General features: G+C 38.3%; 1 protein-coding gene across 3 annotated transcripts; it reads left to right on the top strand.

Annotated features, from left to right (window-relative positions):
- The first annotated feature begins 20,446 nt into the window (after positions 1–20,446).
- Positions 20,447–24,895, top strand: LOC122005934. Of its 3 annotated transcripts, none has more exons than XM_042561189.1 (5): positions 20,447–20,785; positions 20,860–20,976; positions 21,065–21,276; positions 22,326–24,163; positions 24,290–24,501. In XM_042561189.1, exons 4-5 carry the CDS (start codon positions 22,379–22,381, stop codon positions 24,326–24,328), a joined length of 1,824 nt encoding a protein of 607 aa, XP_042417123.1. In that variant the 5' UTR covers positions 20,447–20,785; positions 20,860–20,976; positions 21,065–21,276; positions 22,326–22,378; the 3' UTR covers positions 24,329–24,501. The 3 variants fall into 3 exon arrangements, with proteins under 3 accessions (XP_042417123.1, XP_042417121.1, XP_042417122.1); XM_042561187.1 differs by lacking the exon at positions 24,290–24,501 and adding an exon at positions 24,511–24,895 and having other exon boundaries at positions 20,448–20,785; XM_042561188.1 differs by lacking the exons at positions 20,447–20,785; positions 24,290–24,501 and adding an exon at positions 24,511–24,895 and having other exon boundaries at positions 20,801–20,976.
- Positions 24,896–25,050: the final 155 nt, after the last annotated feature.

The following is a 25,050-nucleotide window of genomic DNA, read 5'->3' as shown; positions in this document are numbered from 1 at the left end:
AGTCCACCTGCATGGTTTAACATGACAATCCTTATGAGCTCCTCTTGGGGACTTTATCAACCTAGATCACTAGGACACAGTTTCCTTCTATAATCAATAGCACACACTATAAGTGATATCATTTCCCAACTTATCGGGCTTATTGATTTATCCAATTAAATCTCACCCATTGATAAATTAAAGAAATAAATATCAAATATATGTGTTTGTTATTATATTAGGATTAAGAGCACACACTTCCATAATAACTGAGGTCTTTGTTCCTTTATAAAGTTAGTATAAAAGAAACGATCTCTAATGGTCCTACTCATACACTCTAAGTGTACTAGTGTAATTATATAGTTAAGATAAACTAATACCTAATTACACTACGACCTTTTAATGGTTTGTTCCTTTCCATCTTGGTCATGAGCTACTGTTTATAATTTATAAGGTACTGATAACATGATCCTCTGTGTGTGACACTACACACCATGTTATCTACAATATAAATTAATTGAACAACTACATTTATTATAAATGTAGACATTTGACCAATGTGATTCTTATTTTTAGAAAAATGTTTATTCCAAAAGCTAGGCTTTTAGTATACATCCTAACAGTCTTATGAGGAGAGACCCATACAGATACTAGGCCGACAAGAGAGGAATAGGACGGTCAAGATGGACAAAGTCAGGTGGCTGAATCACACTGATAAGGAGGCCACTTGGGAGACGGAGGTAAACATGAGAGACTACTACCCGGAGCTACTAGGTAAGTTTTAAATTTTGAGGATGAAATTCATTTAAAGGAGGGGGGGCGGAGGATTTGTAGGCTCTGATTCACTTAGAAATTCAAGGGAGGAGTATGAAACCTAATTATCTTGGAATAATTAATTACTTAAAGGGGTAACTCATTAATATTCCAACAAATGGGTTAACGAGCTCGACCCAATTGATAGTACATGACCTAGAACTAAGATTTAGTTACCTATAAAAAGGTATTTAAAGGGAACGGTGGGGGGAAAATGAAAAAGTGAAAATAGTGTAGTAATTGTAATAGAACTAATTACACTAATGCAGTAGTCTATAATTGCACCAATAAATGACGAGCATGCAATAAACGTTAATAACAGTAAGGGTTAAGAAATTGTGTATCTCCGGTCGAAGCGTTGGACGTGCCGACTGTCTTTAGAGAATTGGTTGCCGCCCACGATGCAGAGGCTCTCTGGCAAAATCCTTCCAAGATCCGACAACCGCTCGCGTCGCTCGTAGGTGCATTCCAAAACGAGCGCCGCACTCGGACTCAACCTCAGATCGCGAACCAAGCCTCAGAACTCAGAAAGAAGGAAGAAGAAGTAGAAAGCAAGGGAGAAGGAATGCTTTGCTTTCTGGAGTGAGTTGAGAAGGAAGTGAGGAAGTGTATTTATACACTTGAAGCAGTGCAGAGGAAGGGACGCACACTCACGCGTGGATGCGTTGTTTCGCATCCTCACACGATGCGGACAGAACCGAAGCGCTGCTTCGCATCCTCACGCGGACCAAAAATCGAAGTCCGCGTCCCTTCCTCACACGCGGAACCAAACTCTGGTTTGGTTTTGGTTCAGATCGAACCAGAACCGGAAACCAAACTGGTTTGGTTCAGACTGAACCAAACCAGCAAAAACAGACCGGGCCGCCCGTGAGCGCAAGGCCCACGGGCTGGGGATTTGCACCCCCCCTGCGCGCGTTAATCGCGCACGTGACGCCCGGTTTATGGATTTCCGGCTCGAACCCCCCAAATCCACTCGATTTGGGCTTGGCCCGCACATGCGTGTAGGTCCTCTTATCATTGCTAAGCAAGGATGGAAGGGCTTCCTATATAAGCCCTTCCAAGCTTCTCCACTTAGCAATGTGGGACTAAAAATACTTTTGAATTTAAAACAAAATTCAACAATCCCCCACAAATTCAAATAATTTTTAGTCAAAAATAAAGATATGTTTTGAGGCTTGGTTGCAATGAGCTTTCAGTGAAAATACCTTCCGGTTTGAATTTTCACCTAAGTACACCAATCTTATTCACATAGGTTTGAAGAGAACAGAGTCTTGATCTTAAACCTTTTATATGTGAAGATCAATTGGTAACAACTCATCACTGGCGACGGTTGAATCCTTCTGGGTTGGTGCATTACGGCCATGCCACCGAATCTTGTTTCATAAGTGCTAAGGAGAGTTGCCTAGACCCCCCCTCCCACACTGCGGCCTCACAGTTACACTTACATAGGTGAATTCTCCAAGGATGTACTGCAAGCATCCTGTCATTAAGACCTTGAACTCATTAAGAGCTCGTAAGCTCATCCTTACTAGCAGTCAAGCATCTATCCAGGGAAGAGACTATGAGATTACATCTCAATCAATTTGATACTTACGTTTCACCCTTATAGCTTGTTTGTACCACATTGAACCTACTTTTTGGGATCTCCAATCAGATAGGTTGGGTTGTCGCTATAGATGAAACCAGGACAGACCTCAGTCCCATTCCCTTACTGGATCTCTTGATTTTCTCAGAATCAAGTCCTTTAGTGAGTGGATCAGCAATATTATCTTTTGAACTTACAAAGTCCAATGACACCACTCCAAGAGATACTAGCTCACGAATATATTTCAATCTTATTCGTACATGTCTCTTCTGTTTATGGTTATACTTGGAGCTTCTAATCTGAGTTATTGTTGTTTGATTATCACAATGCACTGAAATAGAAGGTATTGGCTTCATCATTAAGGGAATTTCATAAAGAAGACCCTTAAGCCAATCAGCTTCAGTTACTGTGGTATCCAAAGCACACAATTCTGCCTCAGATGTAGAACGGGTTATAATCGTCTGTTTAACATACCTCCAAGCAACTGCACCGCCTCCAAGTGTAAAGACATAACCAGTAACGCCTTTACACTCAGCAGTGTCAGCTATCCAACTGGCATCACTATATCCCTCCAGGACTGCAGGGAATCTCCCATACCACAAGCCCAAGGATATAGTGCCTTTCAGATATCTGAGTACTCTATCTAATGCATCCCAATGCGTTCTGTCCGGACAGCTGGTAAACCTGCTCAATTTCGATATAGCAAAAGAAATATCAGGTCTAGAACAATTTGTTGGTTGCTACTCGGAAAACCTATAGGTTCCACTGTACAAAAATTTGTACAAAGGTCTGAACCTTTTCCTAGCTACCATGTGTTCTTTTAAATTAAATTTGGATCGCCTGCGGAACTTAACACGTTTGATCCAAAACTTAATCTATTTGTTCTTTTAGGTTTTGACTTGAATCTCCTGCGGAACTTAACACGTTCGACCCAAGTCTCCTTAAGTTATTAATTCTATTAAATATTAATTTCCATAATTGGTTCCCAGTACTGACGTGGCGAGGCACATGGCCTTCTTGGATATGGGAGCAACCACCACCGACTAGAAAAAACCTTTTATAGAAAGCTAATATTTAATTTCCTAAAATAACTTTAGGTTAACCAAAGAGAACAATCAAATCACAAGGAAAAGAAAAAGCAAAAGAACACAACATCGAAAAACATATTCGAAATTCTAGAACATAAGCCTCTTGTATTTGGTATTATTTCCATAAATAACTAGCATGATGCGGAAAGAAAAATGACTAGTTATACCTTGTAGAAAAACCTCTTGATCTTCTACCGTATTCCTCTTCTAACCTCGGACGTTGTGTGGGCAACGATCTTACGAGACGAGAAACCACCAATCACCTTCTTCTCCTCCTAGCTAGGCTCGGCCAACAAAGAGGAAGCTTCACCAAGGAAGAAAATCAAAACACTAACCAAGCTCCAAGAGATGCTAGCTTTCTCTCCTTCTTCTTCTTCTTCTCCGAGTAGTATCCGACCACCACAAGAGCTCCAATGGAAGAGAAGGGTTCGGCCACCACAAGAGGAAGAGAGGGAGAGGATGGTCGGCCACACCAAGGAACAAAAGAGGGAGAGAAATAATAGATGATGTGTCTCATGAAGGCACCCCTACCCCTTCTTTTATATTCCTTGGCCTAGGTAAATTAGGAAATTTAATTATAATAAAATTTCCTTAATTTCCTTGACATGATTTAATTGAAAAAAATAAAATAAAATTACCCAAATTAAAACCAATGGCCGGCCACATCAATGAAGAACAAATTGGACAAGTTTCAATCAACAATTAAAACTTCCTAATTTGTTTCCGGAAATTTTAAAAAATAAAATTTCTCTTTAAAAATCTCTTCATGGTTGACAAAAGGAAATTTCTATAATTTTAATTTTATCAACATGTGAATAATTTTAAAGAGAAAATAAAATATCTCACCAATCTACAAATAAGGAAAGAGATCTAATCTCTTTCTTTAATCTTTTGTAGATCTTTTATAAGAAAGATATTTTAATTTAAATTCTCTTTAATAAATTATTTATTCCACATAATAAAAATTAAAATTAAAATTCCTTTTTAATTTAATTTGGCCGGCCCCCACTAGCTTGGGTTCAAGCTAAGGCCGGCCCTAGCTTGTTCCCAAGCTAGCTTGGTCGGCCCCTATTGGGTGGGTATAGAAGGTGGTATAGGTGGGTATAGAACTCTACAAATAAGAGGCTACGATAGGGACCGAGAGGAGGAATTGGTTTTGGTCTCCCGATAAAATTAAGCATCCCGTGTTCGCCCCGAACACACAACTTAATTTTATCAATGATAATTCATTCCACTAGAGAACTATCATTGAACTACCGCACCATTCCCAAATTACATTTTTGGGCTCCTTCTTATTATGAGTGTGTTAGTCTCCCTGTGTTTAAGATATCGAATGTCCACTAATTAAGTGAGTTACTGACAACTCATTTAATTAATATCTAAGTCCAAGAGTAGTATCACTCAACCTTATCGTCATGTCGGACTAAGTCCACCTGCAGGGTTTAACATGACAATCCTTATGAGCTCCTCTTGGGGACATTATCAACCTAGTATCTCTAGGACACAGTTTCCTTCTATAATCAACAACACACACTATAAGTGATATCATTTCTCAACTTATCGGGCTTATTGATTCATCAAACTAAATCTCACCCATTGATAAATTAAAGAAATAAATATCAAATATATGTGTTTGTTATTATATTAGGATTAAGAGCACACACTTCCATAATAACCGAGGTCTTTGTTCATTTATAAAGTCAGTATAAAAGAAACGACCTCAAATGGTCCTACTCAATACACTCTGAGTGTACTAGTGTAATTATATAGTCAAGATAAACTAATACCTAATTACACTACGACCTTCCAATGGTTTGTTCCTTTCCATTCTGGTCGTGAGCTACTATTTATAATTTATAAGGTACTGATAACATCATCTTCTGTATGTGACACCACACACTATGTTATCTACAATATAAATTAAATGAACAACTACAAACAAATGTAGATAATTTGACCAAATGTGATTCTTTATTCAAAACAAATGTTTACAAAAGCTTAGGCTTTTAGTATACACTCCAACAATCTCCCACTTATACTAATGACTAAGCTGCCATATCTTCTACCATACATCTGATTCCCATTCCCTCCACATGCCGATCGAAAACTTTCGCCTGAAGGGCCTTAGTGAAAGGATCTGCCAGGTTATCCGCTGATGTAATCTTGGCGATGACAACTTCTCCTCGCTTCACAATATCTCGTATCAGGTGGTACTTGCGCTCTATATGTTTACTTGCCTTATGAGCTCGTGGTTCTTTCGAGTTTACAACTGCACCGCTATTATCACAATAAATTGTGATGATTTTGGGCAAACCAGGAATCACATCTAAGTCCATTAGAAAGTTCCTGAGTCATACTGCTTCTTTAGCTGCCTTAGAGGCTGCTACATACTCAGCTTCCATGGTTGAGTCCGAAACGCATTTCTGCTTAACACTCCTCCATGAAATGGCTCCACCTCCTAAAGTAAACACATAGCCTGATGTAGACTTACTGTTATCCCTATCTGATTGGAAATCCTAACCCACAGGGAGCAGATCGTCTGCTTGGTAAACTAGCATATAATCTCTAGTCCTTCTCGGGTACTTTAATATATACTTTACCGCAGTCCAATGTCCTTGTCCTGGGTTACTCTGATATCTGATGACCATGCCCACGGCAAAACAGATATCAGGTCTCGTACATAGCATTGCATACATTAGGCTTCCTACAGCCGAAGCATAAGGAACTGCTTTCATGTCCTCTATCTCTTTCGACGTCTTCGGAGACATCTCTTTAGAAAGAGCTACTCCATGTCTAAAAGGTAAGAAACCTTTCTTGGAATCCTGCATGCTAAAACGAGCAAGGATTGTATCTATATATGAAGCTTGGGGCAGACACAACATTCTTTTCTTACGATCCCTTATTACTTTGATCCCAAGAATGTGTGCACAATCTCCTAAGTTCTTCATATCAAATTGTTTGGACAACCATACCCTTACGTCTGATAATACCTTGACATTGTTGCCAATTAACAAAATATCATCTACGTATAGTACAAGAAATACCACCACGTTTCCGTTACACTTCTTATATACACAAGACTCATCCGGACTTTGAATAAATCCATATGACTGGATTACTTCATTAAACCGGATGTTCCAAGATCTTGAAGCTTGCTTTAGTCCATAAATGGACCGATTGAGCTTGCACACTAGATGCTCTTTGCCTTTTTCAATGAACCCTTCTGGTTGCTTCATATGGATGTTCTCTTCAAGACTTCCATTAAGGAAAGCTGTCTTGACATCCATTTGCCAAATCTCATAATCCATATGAGCAGCAATGGATAAGAGTATCCGGATAGACTTAAGCATGGCCACCGGTGAAAAGGTCTCCTCATAATCGATTCCCTCTTTCTGAGTGTACCCTTTCGCAACAAGCCTAGCTTTGAAGGTTTCTACCTTCCCGTCTGTCCCTCTTTTCCTTTTGTAGATCCACTTGCATCCAACGGCTTTTACACCATCAGGTGGTTCTACAAGCTCCCAGACCTTATTAGAGTACATAGACTCTATTTCAGAATTCATTGCCTTTTGCCAAGATGCTGCATCTATATCTTGGAGTGCTTCGTCATATGTTCGTGGATCAGGTTCATGTTTACTCGGGATCAAGTCCGAAGACTCTCCCAAAAACATGAATCTCTCAGGTTGCCTTACAACCCTCCCACTATGACGAGGTATTGTCTGTGGTTGTGTATCATGTGTGACACGTGTTGCAGTCTCTTGTGGTACTTCATCTTGTACTATTGGTACTGAAGTAGATGTGTCCTCTCTAAGTTCTTCTAAAACAACTTTGCTACTGGGCTTGTGATCCATTATATAGTCTTCTTCTAAAAACTGAGCATTGGTGCTAACAATGACCTTCTAATCTTTAGGACTATAAAATAAACCACCTTTTGTTCCTTTGGGATATCCTACAAACACGCGAACTTCTGTACGAGATTCTAACTTATCAGCATCTGGTTTCAGCACATGTGCTGGACTACCCCAAATCCGAATATGTCTTAGACTGGGTTTTCGCCCATTCCACAATTCTATGGGAGTAGAAGAAACTGATTTAGAAGGTACTAAGTTCAGAACGTATACTGCTGTTTCCAGAGCATATCCCCAAAACGAATTTGGTAATTCTGAATAGCTCATCATCGATCTAACCATCTCCATAAGAGTCATATTCCTTCGTTCTGCTACACCATTCTGTTGGGGTGTTCCAGGTGCAGACAATTGGGATTGAATCCCAGCCTTTGATAAGTAATTCCTAAACTCTCCTAAGAGGTATTCGCCACCACGATCAGATCGTAGTGTCTTGATACTTTTACCTAATCATTTCTCCACATCAGCCTTGTATTCTTTGAACTTATCAAAGCACTCGGACTTGCGGCGCATTAGGTAAATGTATCCGTATCTTGAATAATCGTCTATGAAAGAGACAAAATATTCAAAACCTCCTCTTGCTTGGACAGACATAGGACCACACAAATCAGAGTGAACCAATTCTAACACTTCTTTGGCTCTATACCCCTTGGCCTTGAACGGCCTCTTGGTCATTTTTCCTTCTAAGCAGGATTCACAAGTTGGAAAATTTTCCAACTCTAATGAACTCAAAAGTCCATCAGCTATAAGCCTCTGAATCCTATTTAAGTTAATATGACCAAGCCTTAGATGCCAAAGATATGCTTGGTTCATTTCCGAAGGTTCTTTTCTCTTATTAGAATTAGAAGATGAGTTATAAATTTCCATGTTTTGCTTTGTGGAAGAAAATAGATTTAAAGTATACAAATTGCCAACTAATGCACCAGAACAGATAATCACTTTATTTCTTTTAATAACTACATCGTTACTGAAAGAAACTGAATATCCATCTAAAAATAGTTTAGAAACTGAAATTAAATTCTTTCTAAAACTGGGTACATAAAGACAATTTCTTAAAACCAAATTTCTATTTCTACTAAAAGATAAGTAGACGTCTCCCACTGCAACAGCTGCCACCTTAGTAGCATTGCCCATGTAGACGGTAATCTCCCCTTCAGATAGTCGTCGGGTTTCCTGGAACCCCTGCAAGGAATTGCAGACATGATCAGTGGCTTCCGTATCTACACACCAGGTGCTGGTAGATAACACCGCTAAACATGTTTCAACAACTAGAGCATGAGATATACCTTTGTTTTGGTTCCTACGAGGACAGTCCGCCTTCCCTGACTGCTTGCGGATGAAGCACTTGCCCTTCGACTTCTTCACTCCAACTTTAAATCCAGTACTCTGAGATTTATTCACTTCTGAGCCGACTTGTTTCTTCTTCTTCTTCCTTTCGGTTTAGAAGTAGAACCATTTTCAAAAAGTGAATTTGAGAATTGTGACGAAATAATCCTTCTTCTGCTTAGTTCCCCTAATGAATAAATCCTTTTATTCATATTATAGTTCAGGCGAAACTGCTCAAAACTTCTAGGTAGCGTTTGGAGGATCATATCGATCTGGGTTTCCCCATCAATTTCTCCTCCAAGGATTTGTATCTCGTTCAGATAAGCCATCATTTTTAGGATATGATCCCTTACAGGAGTACCCTCTTGCATGGTGACTGTCATTATCTTTCTCATAGCTTCTTGTCTAGAAGCCCTATTCTAATGACCAAAGAGCTCCTTGAGATTGTTCATAATATCATAAGCTGTTGGTAAATCTTGATGCTGATGTTGCAATACATTTGACATTGAAGCCAAAATGTAACACCGCGCCATCTCATCTGCCTTTACCCATCTCTTATGATATTCAATCTCCTCTTGGGTAGATTCACCAGTGGGTGCATCAGGATAAGGTTCAGTCAGTACAAATTTATAGCTTTCAGCAATGTCCAGGTTCCTTTTCCAATCTATGTAATTAGGTCCAGTAAGTCTATTTTGTTGAAGTATGATGGACAGTGGATTGAAAGTCATCCTAAGAATCACAAATAACTTTTGGTCAGAACTCTAAATTTAGAATAATATTGATTCCTCAAACAATACTATTTTAAATTAACCAACACCTCATAACACCGTGAATTTTGTATGTCACGTTAGTGTGGACGTATACAAATTCAACATTTGTAAAAGGAGGGTTTTAACCCATTAATTTTATTATCTTGTCAACCTAACTTTTTGACAAATAAAATTAATAGTTGGTATTATTTGGTCACACAAATAATAGTAGTGACTCCGTTGGGGAGGATACTATTAGATGTGTCTAAGTGTATACCATTACTTGACACTAAGTCCATTAATAAGATTATGCCCCTTCCGTTGGGGAAGATCACACGCTCTTAATTAATTTCCTATAGTCATCCAAAAATGGAAGTCTGTTCTAGTGATCCACAAACAAGCTCATCCGTTATGGAGGAAGGCACTCAGAGCCAACGCGCAAGCTTGTTTGTATCACTTACAAACCAGTAATGGAGACCATGGGATTTATTTAAAATCCCTCTCCCACTTAGTTATTTATAAATGAGGAATTTTAACTATGCTAGCCTACTAAACTTGTAAACTAACATGCACACACAGCACAATATAAAAGCAATAAATAGAAAATTTAATTTTCAACTATTATGGCTTTTATCTCTAGTTGTTCTCCGTGTGTTGTCATCCCAAGCTGCTGCCATATTTGGCTACCGCCACCGCTGTCGCATCCATCTTGCTCCTAGTTCCGCTGCGCCTCTGGTTCCTAGAAGGTTCCACGCTTTGCAATAATCGATCCGCGACATAAATACAATTTTACATTTTTGATCCTATATTCCATAAAAGGAATGTACATGTATCTAGATCAAAAATAAAATCCTAATAAAACTAAATACAGCTCCTGCTGTATTTTAATACAATCATGCACACACATATAAATGCCCTTGACATGTCCAAGGGTCCAATCACACACATAATAACTAAAAGCCATAATAGTTGGATCCTGCATCCACAAAGTTAGCACATCCTACTATTAACCTGCCTAAATTATGTATGATATGTGCATAATTAAACTAAATACCAAATACACAGAGGCAAAACCCTAGCTCTGATACCAATTGTTGGTTGCTACTCGGAAAACCTATAGGTTCCACTGTACAAAAATTTGTACAAAGGTCTGAACCTTTTCCTAGCTACCATGTGTTCTTTTAAATTAAATTTTGGATCGCCTGCGGAACTTAACACGTTTGATCCAAAACTTAATCTATTTGTTCTTTTAGGTTTTGACTTGAATCTCCTGCGGAACTTAACACGTTCGACCCAAGTCTCCTTAAGTTATTAATTCCATTAAATATTAATTTCCATAATTGGTTCCCAATACTGACGTGGCGAGGCACATGACCTTCTTGGATATGGGAGCAACCACCACCGACTAGACAAAACCTTTTATAGAAAGCTAATATTTAATTTCCTAAAATAACTCTAGGTTAACCAAAGAGAACAATCAAATCACAAGGAAAAGAAAAAGCAAAAGAACACAATATCGAAAAACATATTCGAAATTCTAGAACGTAAGCCTCTTGTATTTGGTATTATTTCCATAAATAACTAGCATGATGCGGAAAGAAAAATTACTAGTTATACCTTGTAGAAAAACCTCTTGATCTTATACCGTATTCCTCTTCTAACCTCGGACGTTGTGTGGGAAACGATCTTCCGAGACGAGAAACCACCAATCACCTTCTTCTCCTCCTAGCTAGGTTTGGCCAACAAAGAGGAAGCTTCACCAAGGAAGAAAATCAAAACACTAACCAAGCTCCAAGAGATGCTAGCTTTCTCTCCTTCTTCTTCTTCTTCTCCGAGTAGTATCCGACCACCACAAGAGCTCCAATGGAAGAGAAGGGTTCGGCCACCACAAGAGGAAGAGAGGGAGAGGATGGCCGGCCACACCAAGGAACAAAAGAGGGAGAGAAATAATAGATGATGTGTCTCATGAAGGCACCCCTACCCCTTCTTTTATATTCCTTGGCCTAGGTAAATTAGGAAATTTAATTACAATAAAATTTCCTTAATTTCCTTGACATGATTTAATTGAGAAAAATAAAATAAAATTTCCCAAATTAAAACCAATGGCCGACCACATCAATGAAGAACAAATTGGACAAGTTTCAATCAACAATTAAAACTTCCTAATTTGTTTCCGGAAATTTTAAAAAATAAAATTTCTCTTTAAAAATCTCTTCATGGTTGACAAAAGGAAATTTCTATAATTTTAATTTTATCAACATGTGAATAATTTTAAAGAGAAAATAAAATATCTCACCAATCTACAAATAAGGAAAGAGATCTAATCTCTTTCTTTAATCTTTTGTAGATCTTTTATAAGAAAGATATTTTAATTTAAATTCTCTTTAGTAAATTATTTCTTCCACATAATAAAAATAAAAATAAAAATTCCTTTTTAATTTAATTTGGCCGGCCCCCACTAGCTTGGGTTCAAGCTAGGGCCGACCACCCAAATTCATACCTAGGCCGGCCCTAGCTTGTTCCCAAGCTAGCTTGGTCGGCCCCTATTGGGTGGGTATAGAAGGTGGGTATAGGTGGGTATAGAACTCTACAAATAAGAGGCTACGATAGGGACCGAGAGGAGGAATTGGTTTTGGTCTCCCGATAAAATTAAGCATCCCGTGTTCGCCCCGAACACACAACTTAATTTTATCAATGATAATTCATTCCACTAGAGAACTATCATTGAACTACCGCACCATTCCCAAATTACATTTTTGGGCTCCTTCTTATTATGAGTGTGTTAGTCTCCCTGTGTTTAAGATATCGAATGTCCACTAATTAAGTGAGTTACTGATAACTCATTTAATTAATATCTAAGTCCAAGAGTAGTACCACTCAACCTTATTGTCATGTCGGACTAAGTCCACCTGCAGGGTTTAACATGACAATCCTTATGAGCTCCTCTTGGGGACATTATCAACCTAGTATCTCTAGGATACAGTTTCCTTCTATAATCAACAACACACACTATAAGTGATATCATTTCCCAACTTATCGGGCTTATTGATTCATCAAACTAAATCTCACCCATTGATAAATTAAAGAAATAAATATCAAATATATGTGTTTGTTATTATATTAGGATTAAGAGCACACACTTCCATAATAACCGAGGTCTTTGTTCCTTTATAAAGTCAGTATAAAAGAAACGACCTCAAATGATCCTACTCAATACACTCTGAGTGTACTAGTGTAATTATATAGTCAAGATAAACTAATACCTAATTACACTACGACCTTCCAATGGTTTGTTCCTTTCCATTCTGGTCGTGAGCTACTATTTATAATTTATAAGGTACTGATAACATCATCTTCTGTATGTGACACCACACACTATGTTATCTACAATATAAATTAAATGAACAACTACAAACAAATGTAGATAATTTGACCAAATGTGATTCTTTATTCAAAAAAAATGTTTACAAAAGCTTAGGCTTTTAGTATACACTCCAACACAATTAGCTAAATACATTAGACTACCTATTATTTGTGAGTATCTTAATTGAGACACTGCCACACCACTATTATTCTTGTGGAGAGTTTTTGAAGGGTCATACGGTGTGACAACAGATTTAACTTGGCTATAACCATATTTCTCTAATACTCTCTCAACATAGAGTGACTGAGAAATTATTATTCCATCAGTTGAATGAGTCAACTTCAGCCCTAAAATCATATCAGCACAACCCATATCCTTCATATCAAACTTACCACTTAAGAGGGCCTTAGTCTCATTAATAATAGAAAGGTTAGTTCCAAATAGTAGAATATCATCTACATATAAACATAGGATAATACAATTATCACCTTTCATTTTAGCATATACACATTTATCAGAGTCATTTACTTCAAAGCCAAACGATAGCATAGCTCTATCAAATTTTTCGTACCACTGCTTTGGGGCTTGCTTCAAACCATAAAGAGATTTGACTAACCTACAGACTTTATTCTCATTTCCAGAGACTACATATCCCTCATGCCGATCCATATATATCTTTTCTTCTAAATCTCCATTTAGGAATGTCGTTTTGACATCCATTTGATGGACCTCAAGATGATATATGGATGCTAATGCGATTAACACTTGGATTGTAGTAATTCTGGTAACAGGAGAATAAGTGTCAAAATAGTCAATCCCTTCTTTTTGTTTAAATCCCTTAGCAACTAGGCGGGCTTTGAATTTATCTACTGACCCATCAGGCTTTAGTTTTCTCTTAAACACCCATTTACATCCTATAGTGGTACACCCAGGAGGTAAATCTACCAACTCCCAAGTGACATTAGAGATAATAGAGTCCATTTCACTTTTATTGGCCTCTTTCCAGTGCTTAGCTTCAGGAGAAGCCATAGCATCTCTATATGTCATAGGGTCACTTTCTATATTATAGGTGATAAAGTCTTGGCCTAAATCCGTAGACACATGTTGTCTCTTGCTCCTTCTCGGTTCTGTATACTTACTAGATTCATCTAGTCTAGAGTGACTTGAGGAAGGTGTACCCACTACGGATAATGGGGCCTCCACGGAAGAAGGCTCATTTCTAGTAGAAATATTAGATTGAGGTGTTCTCTTCTTCATAGGAAATATATCCTCAAAAAATGTAGCATTGCGAAGTTCTACAATAGTATTTGCATCTATTCCAGGAATTTATGATTTAATAATCAGGAACCTATATGCAACACTATTTTGAGCATAACCTAAGAAGATACCATCTACGGTCTTTGGACCAAGTTTTTTCCTTCTGTGTTCAGGTACTAGTACCTTTGCCAGGCACCCCCACACTTTAAGGTATTTCAAACTTGTCCTTCGGCCTTTCCAAAGCTCATATGGGGTTTTATCCCTTGACTTCATTGGGACTCTATTTAGCACATGGCATGCAGTGTGTAGAGCCTCCCCCCACATAAAGTTGGGTAACCCAGAACTGCCTAACATGGAATTAATCATATCTTCAAGAGTTCGATTTTTTCGTTCTGCTATACCGTTGGATTGAGGACTATATGGAGCAGTTACCTCATGGATTATACCTGTATCTTGATAAAATTTTTGAAACAAGTTCGAGGTAAATTCTCCACCCCTATCAGACCTTAACCTCTTAATAGTTTTATCGGTTTGATTCTCAGCTTCAGATTTAAAAATCATAAATTTATCTAAAGCTTCATCCTTGGTTTTTAGCAAATAAACATAACAATAACGAGAGTGGTCATCAATGAAGGTAATGAAATACCTTTTATGGTCTCTCGTTATTACTCCGTTAAACTCACAACAGTCAGTATGAATCAATTCTAAAATATCAGAATTTCTATCAACTGATTTGAAGGGTTTACGGGGTTGTTTATATTGCACACAAATTTCACATTTTTTCTTATCATTTATAGCATGCTTAGGGATCATGTCAAGATTCATCATCCTTTTTACGGTATTAAAATTGACATGTCCTAATCTGTCATGCCATATATCATAAGACTCAATGTTATATGAACAACCAATATTAGAAGTTTTATTTAAAGTAGCATTTTCTACATTGAGTTTAAATAAACCTTCATTAAGGTAACCTTTTCCAATAAAGGTTCCTAAATGTAATATTACAACTTTATTACATTTGAAGTTCAACTCATAACCAGCACGAACTAACTTTAATCCGCTAATCAAATTCCGACGGACCGCTGGAACATGATGCACCTCATGCAGTGACAGGACTTTTCCAGAGGTGAACCTCAGGTCAACTTGTCCTATCCCAAACACCCTTGCTGCAGAATGATTCCCCATGGTCACGGAAGTGCCTTTAATTACCTGATAAGTAAGGAAGGCAGATCGATCAGCACAACAGTGTACATTAGCACCTGTATCAATTAACCATTCATTGGGTTGATAGATCAAGTTTAGTTCGGGTTTGAAGGTAACAAACCTATCGCTGGTGTCGTCACTAGCAGTCATGACATTTACTTGTGCCTTGGTGTTGGACGTATTGCTTTGGTTCTTGTCCTTTCGCTTAGGGTAGAATTTGGCATAATGTCCAACCTGTCCACATACCCAGCAAGACTTAGGTTTATTTCCAGTTTTCTTTTGAACCTTTGGGTTGGGTTTCATCTTGTTCTTCATTTTCTGATTTTTGAATTTCTTCTTATCAGATGAGACTACTACATTCGTCTTTGGAATAAAATCCATAGGCATTCTTGTATCATTATTTTTATGTTGCTTCCAATGTTCTTCTTCGATATTTAAGGCAATCATCAAATCTTCTAGAGAGATTTTACCTCTCCGATGTTTAAGAGTCATGCCAAAATCTTCCCAACTCGGAGGCAATTTTTCGATGATAGACAAGACCTGAAATTTTTCAGGTAATGGCATATCTCCTTCAGCAAGACCATGAATTTGAACTTGGAATTCATGTGTCTGCTCAACTACAGATTTACCTTCAACCATTTTGAAGTTCAGGAATTTTGCCACAGTATACTTTTCTAAACCAGAATCTTCGGAGTTATATTTGTTATCCAAAGATTTCCACAGCTCTTTAGCTGAAGAGGTTGAGCAGTATACATCAAATAGTGCGTCTGAGAGGGCAGACAGGATTCTCCCATGGCAGAGATAATCCCTTTGCTTAAACCTCTCTAAGGCAGCACTACGGGCAGGTTCCTCTTCATTGGGTGAAGGAGGGTCGGTTTCTATAACGGAGAATAGCCCTAGCGTAGTAAGCCAAAATTTCATTCGTTGTTGCCAACGTCTGAAGTTTTGCCCGAAAAATCTTTCGGGTCGGGCGCTAGCCTCATCAGACCCCGTTACCCTATCGTTCATCATGTTTATTGATGCTACACTCAATTCTCTAAAATTGTAGTAATTGTAATAGAACTAATTACACTAATGCAGTAGTCTATAATTGCACCAATAAATGACGAGCATGCAATAAACGTTAATAACAGTAAGGGTTAAGAAATTGTGTATCTCCGGTCGAAGCGTCGGACGTGCTGACTGTCTTTAGAAAATTGATTGCCGCCCACGGTGCAGAGGCTCTCCGGCAAAATCCTCCCAAGATCCGACAACCGCTCGCGTCGCTCGTAGGTGCACTCCAAAACGAGCGCCGCACTCGGACCAAAATCCGAAGTCCGCGTCCCTTCCTCACACGCGGAACCAAACTCTGGTTTGGTTTTGGTTCAGATCGAACCAGAACTGGAAACCAGCAAAAACAGACCGGGCCGCCCGTGAGCGCAAGGCCCGCGGGCTGGGGATTTACACCCCCCTTGCGCGCGTTAATCGCGCACGTGACGTCCGGTTTATGGATTTCCGGCTCGAACCCCTCGCCCGCGCATGCGTGTAGGTCCTCTTATCATTGCTAAGCAAGGATGGAAGGGCTTCCTATATAAGCCCTTCCAAGCTTCTCCACTTAGCAATGTGGGACTAAAAATACTTTTGAATTTAAAACAAAATTCAACAAATAGGAGAGGAGGAAAAGGAAGTGGCGGCTGCGGAAAAGAAAGGGAGAAGGATAGGGTTTCGATGGCAAGAAAGAAGAGGCAAGGAGGCTTCGACCTTAGAAGGAAAGATATTCCAATCATTCACGATGCTCTTCTACACTACGGCAAGGATTTAAACTTCATCTACGACGCGATATATAGCAATTTTCCTAGGGTTCAATGATTAAAAGCGAGGTTGTTGGATGATGGGAATCATTTTCAATTATTGTGATGATCTAAAAATGTCTTACTGATCTTGAGGTAGGTTAAGCTATGCATAGATTTGGGTTTGATAGAAAATTCGGTTAGAGGTTCTCTTTCGGTTAATCTAGCCAAATGATTAGTGTTGCTAATATTAAATTTTGATTTAAATTTCTTGCTCTCAAGTTATGTAGTGTACTAAGGGATTTTTTCACTTCAATTTGTTAATGAATTCTGGTATGAAGAGTTCTTAATTCCAGAATTCTGATGTTGAATTCTATTTTAGTTCCAGAACTCTTCCAGAATTCTGATGTTTAATTCCAGAATTCTGGTATGAATTCTGGTATGAAGAGTTCTTAATTCCAGAACTCTTCCAGAATTTATATCGCATGTGAAGAGTTCTTGTTATATTCTGATGTTGAATTCTATTTTAGAAAAAAATTCCTGCACATGAGATAGGTAGTATACCAAAGGATCCGTGCTTAAGTTTGGTGGTAAATTTTGTATTAAACACTCTGCCCTTAACTTAGACAGTGTGTCTAAGGTTCTTACTTAAATCTGATAATAAATTCTGTCTTGATATTTCTGTTCTTAAGTTAGATAGCGCGCTAAGAGACTTTGATTAAATTCCGACCTAGCTACTGGTTTGACTAGTTAAAATAGGTGCTAATCACGATCATGAATCACGGTTTAGGTGTTGGTTTAACAAATGTGTTGCACAGTTTAAATCCTATTTTGAATACTATTTATGGGTTGTATAAAACTCTGTTTTAATTACAGTTAAAACCCATGATTTGGTTCTGTTATAATTACTAGGTTGACAGGTCAAGAAACTGTTTTAATTTACTGTTAAGAACCACGATTTATGCTTTAATTTTACCTACTATCTTACACCGTTTAAATTCTAGTCAAATACTATTTATGGACTGGTTGAACTTATTTTTATGTACGGTTAAAAAAGCTTGTTCGAGTTCTATTTGAACTACTATTATACACGGGTTAAAATCAGTTCCGGTTATCGTTTAATTTCTGAATTAATATAAGTAGAAATTGTTGGTATGGTCTTGCAATTAAAGAAGGAAGAGTTGGGAGACCACTTAATTGGCATTGATTGAATTAAGGGAATTTCGGATAATGTAAAAGTTAGTGGTACGATCGTACTTAATGCTAAATGAGGTATTAAACCACACCCAATGGGGAGTCCGACTTAGAGGATATTGGAGGCCGAGATCAAGAGGAAGAGCCAGACTTAGAGGACACAGAGACTCTTATCCAGAAATCGCAAAGTCCTTAGAGGATACCATATGCACCAAAGGAAGAGGAAAATGGGAAGGAAGTCTGGCTTAAAAGATATCAAGATTCTTACCTAATTAGAGGAAAAGAAGAGTCCGGCTTAGAGGATACCGGTGCTCATAACCCAATGAATTAAGGACAATTAAGGTAATAATAAGGGCTAAGGTTGGATGTTATTTTGTAAAGGTGGAAGAATTAAATGTGACTTAACGATAACCAGGGCTGATCCTAAGTTCATGGTAGTTACGATATGATGAACTAAATGTTAAAGAAGTAATTTATATATATGTGCTTGATATGAATATTTAAACCTTGCTGAGGTTGTGGACTCAGTAATTACTATGTTGCAGGTACCAAGACGACGGATGGGCTTGGTGAATGAGCTAGTTCATATCAGCCTGTGCACTCCCATCAGCTCTTGTTTAATTTCTAAGTCTAGTTCACGTCATTTAGCGTTAGGGAGTAGATGTCTTGGAGTCCTTTATTTCATTCCTATTATGTGTCTCATTTGTGTCATATAACTATAGGGAATAGATGTCCTTAGATTTTTATATTTACAATGATTGGACGTGTCTTGGTTACACTTAAGCTGATTTACTGTCTTGAGTTGCATGGGATTTCCTTATTGCATTTCTAAACCTTAGTAGTCTTACTTGAGCTATGTAGTTTATTGAATTGAAAGATGAAGGTTTTAAGGGTCCTTGGGCGGGTTTTTCTCTCTAAGATTGGTAATCTATATGTGTTATGTGCTGAAAAAAAAAACTATAGGATGTTTCATTTTGGGTGGCATACCTCATGTAGAGGTTGGTTTGATGTTACCTCATGTATGGACGTTGATGGGGATGTCTCTTTCTGATGTATTATGGTAACCTCATGTAGGGGTTGTGGTGTGTAGGTGATACCTCATGCGTAGAGGTTGACACCTAGTGGTTAACTTATGATGTATATTTCTCTTGGATTTTCTTTCTGGGGTTTTATCTTGGAAAGTACTTTATACATGCACCTATTTTCATGAAAGGGATCAAATCGAGCCCCCGGACCAATGGTACAATGGTTAAGCTTTTCAATGAATAATCAAGAGATCTAAAGTTTAAATCTCAGTTGTAGTACATTGTAGAGGATTTTTCCTCCAGTAAAATGTGAGCCTAAGAATACTAATCATCTGGATGAGTCTTCATTAGCGTTTCCCAATTTACTCTGATGATTAATGGAAAACTTCTAATTGGTTAGATAGTGACAGGTTTATTATAATGAGGGCAAGGGATCAATTCCCTACGGGACTATGAGAAGCACTTGGAAAAAACGTAATCTCTGACCCCATAATTTATATCTTTTCATATAACCTACGAATGAATGTATTGTGAGGGATACTTGAATGAGTCATCTTTTTTACTTTAAATAAATAAAAGAGGACCTTTATGAAGCCTCTTCAGTACCTAATTTAGGTCCTCTCTGGGAGATATCTTCATATTACATTGAATGTGACTACTTTTAAATTTCATTCTCTTATTAGTCACTACACCAAGTAACAACTTTTGAAAGAGAACATGGAAACGACAGTGTTATACATATTTAAACCTTCAATATTTAGCTGAAAACTTTTTGAATCTAATTCATTTACCACTAAACAAAATAACTTACTGCCAGCTTAAGATGGTATTATAATTCACCTAAGGAGTAAATTCAAAGTACAACTCCAAAGTCAAACATGATTAAAATCACCTTCTCGGAGAAAAAAATTTTATTTGACAATCAATTATAAATTAATCCTATAATTTATTTACTATGACGCTAGTTATCCGTCACGATGAATTTATATTTTTCGATTTATCTTAATAATTGGTATTGTAGGGTCGAACTGCTGAAAAATTTTTATGAGATCATGCTAATAGAAAGTTTTTATGGGTCTAGAATGATTATATTAGGATTGATTGGATAGTAAATAAATAAATAAATACTCTGATGCTATTATTTCATGGTGACTTGTGTAGGCTTAAAACTGTGTTCGCAGTTAGAAGATGCCAATTATCGCAACCAAAGCTGCACATGCATCTCCATCTTTACAATAAATAAATAGACCCAAAAATGACAGAGGCGCAGTCAAAGCAGGATCAAGCGGTCCAACCACAGAGAGACTCCGACGAGCTATGCATGCATTTCCATCACTCTGCTCCAAGAAGAACAAGGGACAAGGAACCGCTGTCGTAAAGGGAATGGTGGCAATGGCTGGATGGTGTTCGAGAAAATGTCGATACTGGTTTTGGCCAGGACGCAGTCATTGTGCAGAGCAGTCACTGATCGAGGAGAAGCCAAGCTTCGGGAACAGTGATCGAGTATTAAGATAGAACAAGAGAGCTTGTATGAGCTGAGTTAAGCATGATTATGAGATGATTCTCCTTTTTGATATTTATTTTTCCTTCTGCGCTGTGCAGGTCAACAATAAGCGGTAGCTAGAGACCCAGAAGCCAAGAAGACAAGAACCCTATTTTTTTACTGTAAAGCTCGTGGTCGCCGCCGTGCTTCTCTCCGCTCTCGTCGGCGAGTCTCAGGTACCTTTTGATCGCCAACAATGTATATGTACTTGAAGTGAATCGAGATTTGGTGATTGATTTCTGATAAATGCTAATGCACTTTAAGGAGAGGGATCGCTGAAGAACAAGAGAACTCGTATGACCTGAGTTAAGCATGATTATGAGAAGATTCTCGCGCTGTGCAGATCAACACTAGGCGGTATCCCAGAGGCAAAAGAACCCTATTTTTTACTGCAATAGCTAAAGATTGCAGCCTGTGATGCTGCAAAGCTCGTGGTCTCCGAAGTGCTTTTCTACGCTCTCGTCTGCGAGTCGCAGGTACCTTTTGATCACTAACAATGTATATGCTCTTGAAGTGAATCGAGATTTGGTGATTGAATTTTGATAAATGCCGATGGAAAGTGATCATTTTGTGCTACTGTTTAAATCATTTCATAGGAATTCGTTTTGTTTGATTTCGAAATCTCATTGGTGTTATCGACTTGTTAGTTTCACAATGTTGCTTCTATTCTGAAAGATTGAGATTTGTAGGAGGCTGTTGAGTTTGGCCTGTGTAGATGAGATTTCTTTGGGGCAAGGTTATTCACCTGAGCCAGACTTAGTTCTTTCAAGGTGGAAGTTAAGGCTGCATGATGGTGGATTAGGGCTTGTTGTTCTTTTGCCTCTCTTGCTCTTCTAAAAGCTGCCAAACCGACGACTCTGTATAAGTTGACGGAGCTCACATGCCTGACAATGCTGCCAGAGACGGTCTATTGTACTTAACATTGTCTATCAATAGGCTATTGTTGTGTAATGCCCTTGCTCGAGAATCAACCTCTACTTTGATTTGCCTTTTTCATTGTCGATACTAAGCTTGGAAGAATTAGGGCGAACAGGAAATTTTACCCATATTATTATGTTTTCCAAAGTTCGGCATGTAAGTATTTGATAAAAAAAAGGGCAGCCGGCGCATGAAGCCCTTGCCAATTCGGGATCTCGGGGAATGATCTATCGTACGTAGCCTTACCTTATATTGCAAGTTATTTTTGAGACTTGAACCCGTGACCTTTAGGTCACACGACAGCAACTTTATTGTTACGGCAAAGCTCCCATTTCATGTAAGTATTTAATATAATTAACAATCCAAGAATAGTGCAGATTGAGTGTCATTGTAATTCTTGAAGAAAATCCTCGCCTTTTATAGAAATATGAGACCCAAACATCCTATTAAACTTCAAGAGAATTGAGTTTTATCTCTCTTTTTTTTCTCTTTGCAATTTGCATTGTCTTGATTTGTCGATGTATCAAATCTTGGTCAGCAACTTATTTCGGTATATTGGAAATTCTTGTTTTTTCTTATGTAAGCTGACCCATCTCTTATGCTTCAGCATCTCATTAAATTTACGGTCAAGATGTAGTTTCTGAACATTTTCAAGCAAGCATGAGCATGGAATCTGTCAGTAACTCCATTGTTAGAAGAAGTATACAAGATACAGTTAGGGAAGGACAGCCTATTGACAAATCTCGGTACTTGAAGACTCTGGATTGTGATCTTAGAGAACTAAACCGCAGTTATTCATCATGTCTCCAATACAAAAGCATGCACTCACAAACTCATGGTAGTTGTGATACTGAATTAGTGAAACGAGCTTCCATGTATCAAAGCTCTGAAGAGATAAGGAGAATGAGAAAGCTTCGAGATGGAAGGACAGTGGAGAAAGATGAGAATTTTTTAATGTCAAAAATTGTCAACCGTCTGCCTAGGAATGGGGCTAGTACTGAGAACCAGTCGAAGAAGTTTCCGCCTCTTGTTTCATCAAGTGCCAACCTGAAACCTACTTATGACACGGTTAAGCCATCCACAAAAAGCTCCACAGAGTTTCTAGATCTTTCATTTCGTGATCTTCCTGATAAGTCTTTGTGTGTCAAGGATTCAAGCTCAGATTCCATGTCACAAATGTGTAGTATGGTAGATGATTCTTCGGCAATCTGCATTCAGACAGTTGATACGGACATTTATCACGGAAAAAAAGCAGTTAGGAAGCTACTAAAACCAGGATCTCTCAAGGAAGAAAGTTCACTAAAAAGTCGTCCGAAGTGCCTTTCAGAATGCACAAAAGAGTCTCATGCAGTTTCACAGATGGAACATAATTCAGCTGAATGTCATGGTCCCAAAACTTTGTTTAGCCCTCTCAAGAAAATTCTCCACCCGATCATGAAATCCAAATCCACTCGAAATTCATCATTCACGAGAATTGGAAATACAATGCCAAAAAAATCTTCGATAAATGAAGTTTCTATAATGGAACAAAAGATGCAACACCATACATGTTTGAAGGAAGAAGGGTCCTTAACTGCTGCAATATCTCGTACTCATCTTCATGGCATTCTTCGATTCGAAGTGGATAAAGGGGATGCCTTGTTTAAGTTTTCACTTCAATATCCAGAGGATATTTTAGCTGCAAAGATATGGAAAACAGATAGTGTATCTAACTGGATTTATACCTTCCATAGGCCTGAATGTACGATAAACACTGATCGAGGGGCTAAATGCGAGCATACGCGGTCGCTTCCATTAGTTGGGCAGATGCAGATTTCTTGTTATCTATGCCCAGAAGTTGTGGAAAATGGATTTTTGGACAATTCGATAGTTATAGAGTGTGTTTTATATGACCTTGCACGAGAAAAAAAGGACTTGGCTGTTGAAGAAAGATCTAAATGCTCTTTGGACTCCATAGAAAAAACGCTTGAGAGAAAACACACAGTGGAGCACTCAGGTCCTGTTCGAAATCAATTCTGTAGTTGCAACTTGAGTGCTTCAACTTCCTACCCTTGGTTACCAAAAAATTTGCATCCACGACTTGAAATTGCAACTATAGAAATAAAAACTCCTTCCAAAGGAAAAAGTTGGAGAGATCATGAAGACTTTAGAGAAGAAAACCAAAGTTTATCAAAACATCCTACAGTTGACCTTTCAAAGAGTAGCAGGAGCAACCTTAATGATGCAATTGTGAGAGTCGTGACTCCAAGTGGAATTCATGGGTCGTCGAATGGTGTTGAAGGTGGCCCTACTTCACTTCTAGATCGATGGAGGTGTGGTGGAGGCTGTGATTGTGGTGGCTGGGACATGGCGTGCCCAATTATCATGCTCAACAATCGCAGTTGTGGCGATTCAGGAGATCACTCTACACGGAAAAATCAGAAGCCTATTTTGCTCTTTGAGCAGGTATGTGCATGTATTAAGCTAGTCAGGGTTGTCCTCACTCTCTACAAGTTTAGTTTAGTGTGGTAGTTTCAATCTCTCAAATTGAAATCATTAAGTGCATCTTTCACACCTTGTTTGCCTAAATAGTTGGACAAACATGACTTGATGATGAGGATAATGCTGTGAATCTCCGGTGCTCAAGACTTCATCAATGCCCTTTGTATCATGTGTTGGATATTGATATCGACACTCTGAGTGAACACTAGTTTTTCTTGTCTTTTGCAGTTATTTCTTTAACCTGAAACAAGCTCTGTTTCCCTCCTTTTTGGTTCTCTCTTATATTGCATCTGATTCATATCTTTGAATAGGGAAGAAAAGAAAATGTACCTGCGATATCAATTAAGGCTGAAGGGGAAGGACAGTATTCAGTTGATTTTCACACAAGTTTCTCATCGCTTCAGGCGTTTTCGATTGGTATCGCGATACTGCATAATGCTAATGTTTCATCAGCACTGGTTCCGGAGAAGAGCAGACAGAGGCTGCATTCTAATTCACTGAAGCTACTTTTTGAGGAAGAAGCTAGGCATTTGATTGAGCAAAGAAAAGCAATGGAGGGAGTCCAACAAGTGCCCTCGTTATTTGTAAACCGACCATTGTCTCCTATGGGCAGAGTTTAGATTTGATGATGATGCATTATAAAGTTTGACAGATTTGATGATGATGCATTATAAAGTTTGACGATCATAATGATGACTCCCCGATCGAAACCAAAAGGGCCCTGAATGTAGCAGAAACTAGTAAATTGTGCAACTCAATGTTATGGCAAGGATTGAACGCTGATCATGTCAAGTTCATAACAATAGTAGAGATGAAAGAAATCTCGTCCAGTCATAAAGAATGGCCTTCGT

This window comes from Zingiber officinale, chromosome 7B, assembly GCF_018446385.1.
Source record: "Zingiber officinale cultivar Zhangliang chromosome 7B, Zo_v1.1, whole genome shotgun sequence".
Taxonomy (NCBI): Eukaryota; Viridiplantae; Streptophyta; class Magnoliopsida; order Zingiberales; family Zingiberaceae; genus Zingiber; species Zingiber officinale.
This window is presented reverse-complemented; position numbering and strand designations above follow the sequence as displayed.